At 40.1% G+C, this 13,436-nt stretch overlaps 1 protein-coding gene across 1 annotated transcript; it reads left to right on the top strand.

Annotated features, from left to right (window-relative positions):
• The first annotated feature begins 404 nt into the window (after window positions 1–404).
• rd3 (retinal degeneration 3, GUCY2D regulator) lies at window positions 405–12,920 on the top strand. The gene is made up of 3 exons (XM_052099226.1): window positions 405–548; window positions 3,713–4,056; window positions 11,896–12,920. The coding sequence occupies exons 2-3, from the start codon at window positions 3,770–3,772 to the stop codon at window positions 12,260–12,262; spliced, it is 654 nt and encodes a 217-aa protein (XP_051955186.1). The 5' UTR covers window positions 405–548; window positions 3,713–3,769; the 3' UTR covers window positions 12,263–12,920.
• Window positions 12,921–13,436: the final 516 nt, after the last annotated feature.

A 13,436-nucleotide genomic window follows, 5' to 3' on the forward strand; every position in this document is an offset into this window, starting at 1 on the left:
TTTAAATTTCCAGTTTTAAATTATAATTTAAATCCTATATTTTCAATGTGGTCTCAGACTTTTGAACCCCATATGTTAAGGGCCCCAGGAGGTAAAAAGATATTCAAGAAAGCTGGGGAACAAATCTTAAAGTTTAACGTGTCTCTTTTGACATCTATGGTGGCTAGTGGCTACATATTTCAATTTGCAGTTTAAATGACATGATTGTTTTCTAAAGTGCCAGTTTTCTCAAGTAGTTCCCTGTAAATGTTGTTTATTGTGAAAAAAGAGAAAAAGGTTTCAGCATTAGCCTTTTAACAGATAACACCTCTGTCACATGACCTTATAGCCCACACTTGCTCATAATCTCTTTATACAGTGCATGACCCCTCCTCCCCCTCACTTCTGCCTGCCTTTAAGCTGATGATGCACGTTGCAGAATAGGCTTGGGGAGCATCACTATAGCAACCGCAAACTGTAAGTCACTTCAGAGCAAGCTCCGAGAGGAAATGTGACCTGGGCCATTACACATCTACAAGCCCTACAAGACAACTGGATCACTTCTAAAGGTAGGGACAAAGAGCGATTGAGAAATAAACATAGAGGAGAGAGGAAAAGAGAAAGAGCAGATAGAAGGGGTGGGAGTTTGGGCTTAGAAAAGGACAATTTAAGAAAACATGTGTTTGGAACAACATGAGGGTGATAAATTGATGACAGAATTATAATTTTGGGTGAACTATTCTTTACCGTCATTTAGAAAATCACTGCTTTGTCAAACTGTCAAGCGATGTTATTAATGTATCTAAATGCATTTACAATAATCTTATTTTTACATGCTTTGACATTTTGACTGTGCTGTACTCTCATTCTAATCTGGGTTTCCATTTAAGGAAACATGTTTTTTTTGTTTTTTGTTACTAAGTCTATGAGAAGTATTGATCTGCTTTAATTGTACATCAGTGGTTCTCATCGGTGGGTTACAGGTTTGTTCTGAAAGGCCCAAAAACAAAACAACGATAAATGCTTATTATAGAATGCAACTAACCATATAATTGTGCATTGTTAATTAAGCAATATCACACGAGCAAGAGTGTGATATGGCCCTACATCAGCACTGCTGTGATTTGGCCGAGTGCCGTAGGTAATTACAGCAGTGCTGATGTAGGGCCATATAGCATGATTGCGAGTGTGATATTGCTTAAATACAACAGTTCAATGAACAAGTACATAAAAAAAAATATAGGAAAAAACGAGTCTGGTCATAAAAACGCATTTGTGCATGGAGCTACTTTATTACGCGACGGATCAGAATCTGCTGTTGCTGGTTCAAATAAAATGATGCTTGCAAGACTTCATTAGTCATTCAAAAAGTTCACTTCAGAAATAGTATCACGGCTTCTGCTGTTTCTAACAAGTTATTGGATAAACAAGGATAGACGGTTGGATGTGTGTGTGTGTGTGTGTGTGTGTGAGAGAGAGAGAGAGAGAGAGCGTGTGCAATCACATGTTGCCACACCCAATCAGAGATGCTGTCAGCTTTAACAGTGGAAAATAGACATCCAAGAGGGGGTATTCCTCTCTATTTCGTAGTAGCTGGACCACAAGAGTCATTCACTATAGAAACAGCGATGTCCTCCGCCATTTTAAACAGTATGTAGCCAATGTGGAAACTCAGATAAAAGGTAAGCACTTGAGTTCTGTTATAAATCAGTCTGTTGTGTCTCTTAGCATGAGCCTTAATCCTGAAGTTGTCAGTTTAAAGCCGTTTAAAGCTATTTTCTAGTTTTGGTAATATATTGGTAATACGAGCGATCATGGAGCACAGTTCTATGTAAACAATGACTAACGGATTCACTTCATGTCACCAACTGGCTCATATTACACACAAAAATGATCCTTTGCCACCACCTGCTGGCTAACATATGTAATTTAAAAAATAAAGCCAGTAACTCCTAACAGATACACTTTAGTTTAGAACAGCATGAACACTATCGGAGTGATACACACACAGTGAAGCGTAGGGAGTACTGATGGTGTCAGTGCTCATGGAACATCTCTCGTCCAATCAAATTCGAGGGCCGGAACTAACTGTTTTATATTAAATAATAAAATAAATATGATCTTCAACACTTAAAAGGGTAGAGAAAACACTTCCCATATCTTTTGTTGTTGACGTCAATGGCCATGTATCATATCAGACACATATGTCAGTTGATAATTTTCCTAATACTAATGGAACATTTGACCTTGCATTTGGAATATATGTTTGTTAATACATTTACAAAAATTTAAAATGTTTACTATTCAGTATATCATATAATTTGGCATATTGTTGGGCCTGTGCACTTTATGGTAATATGAATGCATTTAAATAATTTTGGCACTGTGTTGGGTCACCAACCAACTCAATTAGAGTACTGTAATACAGTATATAAGCTGGTTCCTGAAGCAAAACCAGTTGAGAACTAATGTTTTACACTGTGAAGGTAAATATACTATCCAAACCTTTAGAAAGAAATGGGTTTGTTTACCATTCTCTCCGAGTCTTCGACTGAAATAAGTGGAGATCTCAATGCCTGTCTGTCAACATCTGTGCACTGAGGGTTTGGGTTTAGTAACTGTACAGAGGAGGAGGATTGGGGACTGGGCGTGCGTTGTTCCAGCCCTGCCCCGACCCTCCTCCGCTCTACAGTAACATTTAACCACATCAAGAGGTAAACAACATGATGTTGAAAATGTGAAGAACCTTGAAGCTGAATTGGATAATTTCTATATTAAAATTCTTTCTTCAGCTTAATATGCAGTGACATCTATAAGATAGCCATTTTATAGGTTGACTAATTCGAAAAGTATAAACACAAAAGTTTAAAAAAGTGTAAAGCGACCAGCAACATTGGCTTAAACAATAACATGTGGTTGTCCAACCAATGACTGATGGAGCTAGTGTTCAAGAAACCAATTTAAAAACAAATATTATTTTTGCATGTTTAGTGAAGCAGATCTTAAATGTACACTCAGTCATTTTTGGTTTATGCTGTGCTGACCATTATGGCAGTCATCTTGGACTCATACTGACATCAGGCAGTATGGATGCAGCACCAAGCAAATGTTATCTAAAGCCATTGCTCAAATTGTACAGAGCCCCTTAGAGGACAGGGATGGAATTTATTTTCTGAAATAGTGTTTTAAAAGCGAAAGTGTCCAATAACGGGGATTACCAAGATAAAGTGAGTAGAATTCAGTTGGTCATGGGTCCCGATCCATGTACTGTGTCATTATAATTATGCTACCTAATCTGTCAGCATGATGCTGGTAAATCAAGTTCAGTCTCTTTGTACATTACGTCATTGTTTTAGTCGCATCCCTACGGGGTGTGTGCACGAGCTTGAGGACGAGCAACAGGCTGCAGTTCACTTAACAGCCACAGGTGTCATTAATAACAAGGGGTTCTGAATCTTACATACTGCACTTTTAAGGGTTACACATTTTAAATGAGGGAAAATGACTGAGTGCACCTTTAAACCTGTAAACAGGAACATATTTTGGGACACATTTGATGAGATGGAACTAACTAAAATTTAAAGGCCTCATGAAAATAAACCAAAACAAAAATACAATTCCCATATCGCATAAGTGACATAAGACAGCAAGCATCTATTTTAGCCCTGTAACTTTTTTTTCAGATTGCTTTTTGTTTTGTGTAACCATGACAACCTTTACTGCACCTCTACAGGTAAGAGTGAAATTGAGCTGGAGAGGGCAGGTGTCAGAGGCAGGTATATAAACAAGCATGTCGTGGTTCAGCTGGAGTGAGCCATATTGTCGGAGCCCTCGACGAGAGCCATCTGAAGTGGTGACGGACACCCTGATGTTGGAGCTGAGCTGGCAGATGAGAGAGGCTGAGAGGCTGCACCACGAGCGGGACAATGAATACCGGAGACTGAAGAGTGGCGTGGACTATAGCTGGCTCATGAGCACCCCGCGCAGCACATATAACATCAGCCAAGGAGAAAGACTGGGCCTTGAAGACCTTTGTAGCAAAGTGCCACCATCATACTGTGGATCTGTAATACAGAGGTAAAGGCTAATTCACACACAAGCATGGTTGTTGGGTTTCATTGGATCACTGTTTTATGTCAGAATTATAGAAATAAATAAATAAATGTAAACTCAGAGATTTTACTCTAAGTGATTCACGGTTGTGTCCAGAAGGCAAGCCTTCACCTGTGTCTTATGAGAGCTATATTTGCTCCTTCTCTGGTTGGGTTTAGGGGAAAGGGTAGGTGTAGGGTTTCTGTTAGTCTCAGCCTCAGACGACATGACCACAGTCTGTGCACTAGTCAAAGGTCTGGCTACACGAGACTAGGTTTCTGCAGGACTCTTGAAAGACTGTTCACAAATTGAGGCTTCTCTTCTTGACATGACCACTGTGAATGTCCTCAGAAATACACTCACCTAAAGGATTTTTAGGAACACCTGTTCAATTTCTCATTAATGCAATTATCTAATCAACCAATCACATGGCAGTTGCTTCAATGCATTTAGGGGTGTGGTCCTGGTCAAGACAATCTCCTGAACTCAAAACTGAATGTCAGAATGGGAAAGAAAGGTGATTTAAGCAATTTTGAGCGTGGCATGGTTGTTGGTGCCAGACGGGCCAGTCTGAGTATTTCACAATCTGCTCAGTTACTGGGATTTTCACGCACAACCATTTCTAGGATTTACAAAGAATGGTGTGAAAAGGGAAAAACATCCAGTATGCGGCAGTCCTGTGGGCGAAAATGCCTTGTTGATGCTAGAGGTCAGAGGAGAATGGGCCGACTGATTCAAGCTGATAGAAGAGCAACTTTGCCTGAAATATGCACTCGTTACAACCGAGGTATGCAGCAAAGCATTTTTGAAGCCACAACACGCACAACCTTGAGGCGGATGGGCTACAACAGCAGAAGACCCCACCGGGTACCACTCATCTCCACTACAAATAGGAAAAAGAGGCTACAATTTGCAAGAGCTCACCAAAATTGGACAGATGAAGACTGGAAAAATGTTGCCTGGTCTGATGAGTCTCGATTTCTGTTGAGACATTCAGATGGTAGAGTCAGAATTTGGTGTAAACAGAATGAGAACATGGATCCATCATGCCTTGTTACCACTGTGCAGGCTGGTGGTGGTGTAATGGTGTGGGGATGTTTTCTTGGCACACTTTAGGCCCCTTAGTGCCAATTGGGCATCGTTTAAATGCCACGGCCTACCTGAGCATTGTTTCTGACAATGTCCATCCCTTTATGACCACCATGTACCCATCCTCTGATGGCTACTTCCAGCAGGATAATGCACCATGTCACAAAGCTCGAATCATTTCAAATTGGTTTCTTGAACATGACAATGAGTTCACTGTACTAAAATGGCCCCCACAGTCACCAGATCTCAACCCAATAGAGCATCTTTGGGATGTGGTGGAACGGGAGCTTCGTGCCCTGGATGTGCATCCCACAAATCTCCATCAACTGCAAGATGCTATCCTATCAATATGGGCCAACATTTCTAAAGAATGCTTTCAGCACCTTGTTGAATCAATGCCACGTAGAATTAAGGCAGGTCTGAAGGCGAAAGGGGGTCAAACACAGTATTAGTATGGTGTTCCTAATAATCCTTTAGGTGAGTGTATATGGCCTTTTTTTTGTTGATGACAGCAAAGAAGGTATTTATTCACTACATTAATTCTCATAAGATCTCTGTATATCATTGCAAAAACAAAGCACACCAGATAACATAGGTTGTAATACAATGTCATATCAAACAGAAATACTGTATGTGTAAAAACTACCTTAAACTGTTGAGCTTTCGTAAAACATTTTTTTTTTTTTTAATTAAAGGGTTAGTTAACACAAAATTAAAAATTCTCTCATCATTTACTCACTCTCATACCATCTCAGATTACTTTTTTTCAACTGCAGAACACAAACATAGAATTTTAGAATAATATCTCAGCTCTTTTGGTCCATACAAAGCAAGTGAATGGGTGCAAAAATTTTGAAGTTCCAAAATCCACATAAGGGCAATGTAAAAGTACTCCAGATGACTCTGGTGGTTAAATCCAAATCTTCTGAAGCAATATAATATGTGTGGGTGAGAACCGGATAAATATTTAAGTCCTTTTTCCTTCACTTTCACTTTCTCTTTCTTCTGTTTTTAGTGATTCACATTCTTCGTGCATATCGCCCCCTACTGGGCAAGGGGGAATTTATGATAAAAATGACTTAAATATTGGATTTATTGAATAAATATGGATTTAACCACTGGAGACATATGGATTTCAAAATTTTGGCACCCATTCACTTGCATTTTATGGACCAACAGAGCTGAGATATTCTTCTGAACTATCCCTTTAAGTTTCCTTAGAAACGTAAAAAATTTTCACACACTCAATATTTTTTTAATTTGTCTATTAACAATGTCTAACAGTGTAAAGTATGTACATGCACCTCCGAAGATTTATGGCATACTTGTCATTTTTTTCAAAGGTCAAGGACATTCCCACCTCATTTCCAGAACATCTCAAATTCTGTATAGTGTTTCACAGAATTCTGTGTCGTAAATAACAGTGATGTATTTTAATATGAGTATTTTGTCTTGCTAAGGCTAATTTGATAACAAACATTTTATGTACCCTAAATACAATTAAAAAGTATTTTAACACTTTTTGCATAATTTGACAAAATTACAGCTTGATATTCTTGAATATTCTGCTCACAAAAAGTGATCTTTACCTTGATTTTTCATTGTTTTCTTTAAACATCACTGATCTCATATTGTATCTCATACATGCTCTTCACTGACACTTTTGTAGTTAGGGGTGAAATTGTTTAGTGTGGTGGAAATGACAACTGAGAACAGTCATATTTTTTTTAAAATACTGATAGATATAAATTTCCACATACTAAATATTGACATGGTTTATGTGTATTACTCTTTGTTTAGATTATCTTTATACATCAAATAATTTGTATTTTTATCATGGATTTTCATAGTTTTATATCGAAAGTCTGGGTCTAGGACAGTAAACCGTAAACTCTATACATGGAAGGCATAGATAAGTATCGAACATGATGACGATGATGATGGCATGGGAAAACGTTTTAACAACCATATTAACGTGACCTTCATAGAACAAAAATAAAAAATAGTTTAAATCTGTTAGTTTTAGTAAAAATGAACCCCTCCCAGACAGCACACGTGTATCTCTTATATCTTTGTTTCATTTGAACAACTTGAAAATTCATCTAACTCATTTATTAATTTATTAATAATCTGGATTAATATAAAATAATGATGTCATCAGCATACAAAGAAATGATTGCCTCTTGTACATACATCTTTATACTTTTTAATGGCTGATTATTTCTGATCTTTAAAGCCAATGATTCTATAACGAGAATAAATAAATATGCAGATAAGGGGTTTCCTTGACATCCACCTCTTGATAAAGTATATATTTTAATATATGTCCATTATTCATAATTTTAATTGTAGGATCATTATATAATATATTACATGGACCCATTTAATTACTGAATCTAATAAAAATCTTTGGCGCCCTCCCAGCAGGTGGCACCCTAGGCAACTGCCTAGTTTGCTTATGCCTAGAAACGGTCCTGTGGTTGGGAATAAGATAAGCTGATAAAATATATTAAACCCGGAATATTCCTTTAATTCCAAAAGAAAAACTACTTTCTGGTAACGTCTTATAGATGTACTGCAGATGAGCAAACAACCTAAAAACATCTTCCAGATGTAAACACACATCAAATAGATGTCTGGGTGATGTTCGTGTACTATCAGGGTATGTCATCAGGGCTTGGACTTGAATCTGCCGAAGTTGAAGAAACACCCAATAATGAGTTCTACAGAGATGTGAACTGTTTTTTTTTTTTACAAATCAGAAACTCATAATTACAGTAATTCCAATATGACATGAGCACACCATTAAGCCTGTTGGTGTTTATTGGAGGAGTGTGAAAATGACAGTTATGGTTCAACATTCTAAATCCAACTGTCAACATGAGAATGTTTGAGGCCATGTCCACACTGATTCGTTTCTATTTGAAAATGCAGTAATCTTGCTACATTTACTCCTCTCATCCACACTTGAATGATACTTTCCTCCAAAAAAAAAGAAAAAACAAGAAAATGGTTTGTTGGCGCAGTGTGATCCAGCCTAAAGACAGATGGTTAATACTACTCGTTCGTTGGATGCTCCACACTGCACGTTTTGTTTACAGCATTAGGATGTTTATCAGTGCAGGTTCAGGGAAGGGTGGCTTGGGTAATTAGTTTACTAAGCCATCTTTGTGATGTCTTTACTAAGCACCGCACAGAGAGAGCCTTGTTTTTCCCTTGCTGGACAACCAAGCAGCTCTGACTTGAGATTATTACTCTGTGCTGAAGTGATAATTGTAAATCACACACAAGCCCCTCGGGATGCACACCTGACAAATTCAGACAAACCTACTAAACTGTACCCCACTGTGCAGAGAGCAGGAGCATAGCAAAGGCATAGCAACCAGAAGCATAATGACCACACGCAAAACAAATTGTATCTTTGATAATTAAGATGCACATTATTCAAAATACTCAAAAATACTTTTAAAATCATTCCCATTCCCATTTTTTCCCTGAAAGCACATTATAAGGTCCTAGAACTTAGCTAAAACAATTGTAATCTACTCCCTTCCATCATGGCATTTTGAGATTTGCATTGATGTAAGAAAGGAGGAGGAAGATTAGGAAAACAATAATTCATTGAAATAATTGGAAAAATCTTAAGACTCCATAAGAACAATTTAGTCTTTGGAGTAAGAACCTGCAGGTCCTGAGTGCTCATTTTCTGCTCTCTCAGAGAACACAGGAGACAATTAAACTGGAAAAGAGAGTCTGCTGTTTTTGTATAAATAATTGAGAAATAATTGAGTAATAATGGAGGTGTTGAAAAGTTGGCCAACAGAATTTTCTAAAATTATTTTAGTTCTGCCTCGCCCTTATGATCCTGAGGGCTGTGTTGTCTGGAGCCAGGTGCTCCTGGTAGGGTCTCCCAAGGCAAAGTGGTCTCAGGTGAGGGGCCAGACTAAGAATGTTTCACAAAGACTCCATGGAAAAAACGGCAAAAGGAGGAGTTACCCTGCCCGGAGGAAGCTCGGGGCCCCCGTCTGGAGCCAGGCCCAGATGGAGGGCTCGTCGGCGAGGGCCTGGTGGCCGGGCACAGCCTGAAGAAGCGACGTGAAACCCTCCTCTACATCCCTTGGGCCCACCACCCATTGAAGAAACTGCTGGAGTCGGGTGCACTGCCATATGGGTGGCAGTGAAGGCTGTGGGCCTCGACGGTCCAGACCTGGGCAGCAAAGGCTAGCTCTAGGGATGTGGAATGTCACCTCACTGGGGGGGAAGGAGCCAGAACTGGTGAGGAAGGTGGAGCGTTACCAGTTGGATCTGGTGGGGCTTAATTTGATGCACAGTTTTGGCTCTGGATCCGTACTCCTGGATAGGGGATGGACTCTATTATTCTCTGGAGTTTCCCAGGGTGTCACGAGCCCCCGGCTGAGCGCTGCTACGTTGGAGTTTACCCCGGTGGACGAGAGGGTCGCCTCCCTACGCCTACGGGTTGTGGGGGGGGGGGGGTCTCTGACTGTTGTCTGTGCATATGCACCGAACAGCAGTTCAGAGTATTCGTATTCCTGAATAGGACTCCATATTGATGCTGGGTGACTTCAACGCGCACGTGGGAAATGACAGGGACACCTGGAAAGGCGTGATTGGGAGGAATAGCCTCCCCGATCTGAACTCAAGTGGATGTTTGTTATTAGACTTCTGTGCTAGTCATGGGTTATCTATAACAAACACTATGTTAAAACATAAGGATTCTTATAAGTGTACGTGGTACCAGAACATCCTAGGCCGAAGGTCGATGATAGATTTTGTAATCGTGTCGTCGGATCTGAGGCCATATGTTTTGGACACTCGGGTGAAGAGAGGGGCAGAGCTGTCAACCGATCACCATCTGGTGGTGAGTTGGGTCAGGGGGTGGGGAAAGACTCTGGACAGACCTGGGAAGCCCAAGCGAGTAGTGTGGGTCAACTGGGAACGTTTGGAGGAGGGCCCTGTCAGCAAGAACTTCAACTCACACCTCCTGGGGAGCTTTTCAGGCATCCCTGCGGAGGTTGGGGACATTGAACCAGAGTGGGCAATTTTCAAAGCTTCCATTGCCGAAGCCACGGTGGAGAGCTGCGGCCTCAAGGTTTAAGGTGCCGCAAGGGGTGGTAACCCTCGAACACCGTGGTGGACACTGGTGGTCAGGGAATCCGTCCAACTGAAGAAAGAGGCCTTCCAGGATTTGTTGTCCCGGAGATCTCCGGAGGTCTCCGGAGGCAGTTGCAAGGTACCAACAGGCCCAAAGGGCTGCGGCCTCGGCAATGAGGGAGGCAAAGCAGTGGGTGTGGGAAAAGTTTGGAGAAGCCATGGAGAAGGACTTTCGGTCCGCACCAAAGTGCTTCTGGAAAACCGTCCGCCACCTTAGGAGGGGGAAACGGGGAACCATCCAAGCTGTATACAGCAAAGATGGGACGCTGTTGACCTCAACCAAGGAGGTCATTGGGCGGTGGAAGGAACACATTAAAGAACTCCTAAATCCCAACACGCCCTTTATGCTAGAGGCAGAGCCGGAGATCTTTACTCTCCCAAGGATCCTGGAGGGGGCCTGGGAGTATGCCCATCCGGTCTACATGTGTTTTGTGGATCTGGAGAAGGCGTATGACCTTATAAGCGAAAACATGTTTTTTCTGCAGAAAAAAATTGCTTCCGTCCTCTGGCAAAAAAAACAAAAAACACTTTATACATGAACTTCACTCATTGGTCTTCACTCACGCCTTGGTGGCATTTTCCAACCCCACCCATAGCCAGTGATAATTTCAAGCAAGCTGGATATGTATTTTTAGTGTTCAAGTCATTAACAATCCAGACAGTCAAGTGATTAACACCTCTTGCTGAGAGGTGCTAATGCACGGTCTGTCTCCCTCTGCCTGGCCAGCGATTATGTCAATGAAGCTACCGTCTGAAAATCATTAGAAAAATCAGCTAGTGTAGAGCCAGCTTTATGTGACTGAGAAAAGCAACCAAAATCATCATACATATCCTATTACTTTAGGCCTAAAAGCCAGATGCACTTTTTTAATAGCATGGTAGACAGTGCTTATTACTAAGTTCTCTAAATTGTTTGTGCTATTATTATATAAATTATTATTACCCCTCATTCAACAGGATGCTCATGTAAGAATGAATTGGTTGCCCGGTTGACTTCCACTAACACCTCGGCTTATAAAGCCACAGTCTAATCCTGTTTAAATTAAACAAACCTGTTCCTATGACGACAACCCCAAGATGAGCTTCCAAGTATGGAACAATCCAAGATCATGTCAAATCATCTACAATTAAAAATAGATAACTCAGTAATACATCTTTGAAGAATGGGGACCTGGCTGACATGACCAATAAATAACCTTTTCCTGATGTTGGGATTTTGGGTCATGTTTTATTGATAGCGTAGAAGAGTGACAGGAAATCAAGTGGAGGGGCCAGAATTTAACCTGGTTCCCCCTTGAAGACCACAAATGTATATACAGATCATTCAGATAGACTGTTTAATGTTATTGACGTAGCCGCCATGTTTATGTGCTTTATTTTATAAATCTGATTTGAGAGTGAATGATGAATACATTTTTGTTCTGTTTGTTGCACAAAGTGATCGTATGGCTACAGAAGACTGAGTAGTATGGATTACTTTAACTGTGTTTTTTAGTGGTAGTGTATAAAGTTCCTTTGAGGGGAGAAAAATATGAGATGAAACCTTCCTCTCTCCATACACAGGTTTCGGCAGGTGCTAATGGAGAATGAACCTGAGGTGCAGGAGGTTTCTGGACTCTTCCGCTCTGCTCTTTTGGAAACACTGGAGCATGTTCAGGAAGAGCAGGATGCTCAGCGTCTCACCCACCAGTGGAACAACAAACGCTCCATCAGCCTGTCACTTCTGACCTTCAAGTCTCGTGTGCGGATCAACCCATTCGGCAGCACCTTGGGACTGAAATCCAAAAGTTGTGGCTCGGAGGAAGACAGCGTAGATGTTAAGACTGTGTGTGGGGATGTTGAGAAGGGCCTTGGTCAGACAACAGAGAAAGCACAGCGGGTCTGGAGCATGCCAGATTTCCGACAAAAGGGAATAAATGGTAAAGCTTGAGTTTCAGCGTGTGGGACAGTGAATCCCACCTCCTAAAGGGATTGCGATGGATCGGGTCCATCCGAAAGCTGATACCCATAGCATCTAATTCACTCTCAATGTATTTATATTTGGATGTGTAAGTGCAGAGGCAAGAGGTATTAAATGCTCAGTGGAACATAAAACCGAAGTCTTATAAACAAAGCCCCACAGATCAATACATATACTAAAGGGACTATAGATAAAGAAGTCACACATTATATTCTGTATTATTTGTAATTTTTGTGTGAATGACAAACATGCAGCACATTTTCTAAAACTGGAAACCACATATCTGCCTATTCACTTCAAAATTAGCCTGATCCAAAAAAATGCTATGCTAACTTATTATCAATGAGAAATGCTCATTCAATAAAATAAATACAATCTGCTCTTTGTTATTTTGTTCTTCCAGTAATTCTTCATTGTCTCCCCTGATGTTTGCAATATTGAAAAGGCTATTTAAATGAACCTTGTTTAAACATTGATGGCACATATATATATATTTCCATTTATGTGCCTTTTTGTTTTAATTAGCCCCATTTTTCAAAACAGGAGGTCCTATATTTGGGGTATCAACAGCATATGTGATCTCATCCTTCAGTTTTAAATACAAAATCGATGTCCTTACAATAATACACTTACAATGAAAGTCTATGGGACAGGTCCCAATTTACCAGTTTTCCCAAGAAAATGAAAAGAAAATTGTAAATAATAATAACAAATAAATAAATACAATATTAAATAATTGTTTCATATGTGTTATTAAATTAACAAAATAACAATGTTTACATTTAAAAATAAAAGGCATGACTGCTGAGAGCATGAATTCAATGGCCATTCAGAAGCATTTACGCTTCCCCTGGCACGGAAAAACTTGCTCAACACACTAGACAGTTACCACTTTGGGGCGTGTTTATATATGCAAAGCCAGTGCGTTTTGTTTATAATCATTTTCAGAATACGATCAACAATATCATCTTATACACTCACTGACCACTTTATTAGGCACACCTGTACACCTACTTATTCATGCAATTATCTAATCAGCCAATCATGTGACTGCATTGTAATGCATAAAATCATTCAGATATTGGTCAGGAGCTTCAGTTCATATTCACATCAACCATCAGAATGGGGGAAAAATGTGATCTCA

Source organism: Xyrauchen texanus, chromosome 30 (assembly GCF_025860055.1).
Source record: "Xyrauchen texanus isolate HMW12.3.18 chromosome 30, RBS_HiC_50CHRs, whole genome shotgun sequence".
NCBI lineage: Eukaryota > Metazoa > Chordata > Actinopteri > Cypriniformes > Catostomidae > Xyrauchen > Xyrauchen texanus.

What these genes read in the sequence shown, in the direction of transcription:
- rd3 (XM_052099226.1), top strand. Translation starts at nt 3,770, where the DNA reads ATGTCGTGGTTCAGCTGGAGTGAGCCATATTGTCGGAGCCCTCGACGA. An exon ending in TGTGGATCTGTAATACAGAG is followed by an intron (nt 4,057 to 11,895) that starts GTAAAGGCTAAT and finishes CTCCATACACAG; the next exon opens with GTTTCGGCAGGTGCTAATGG.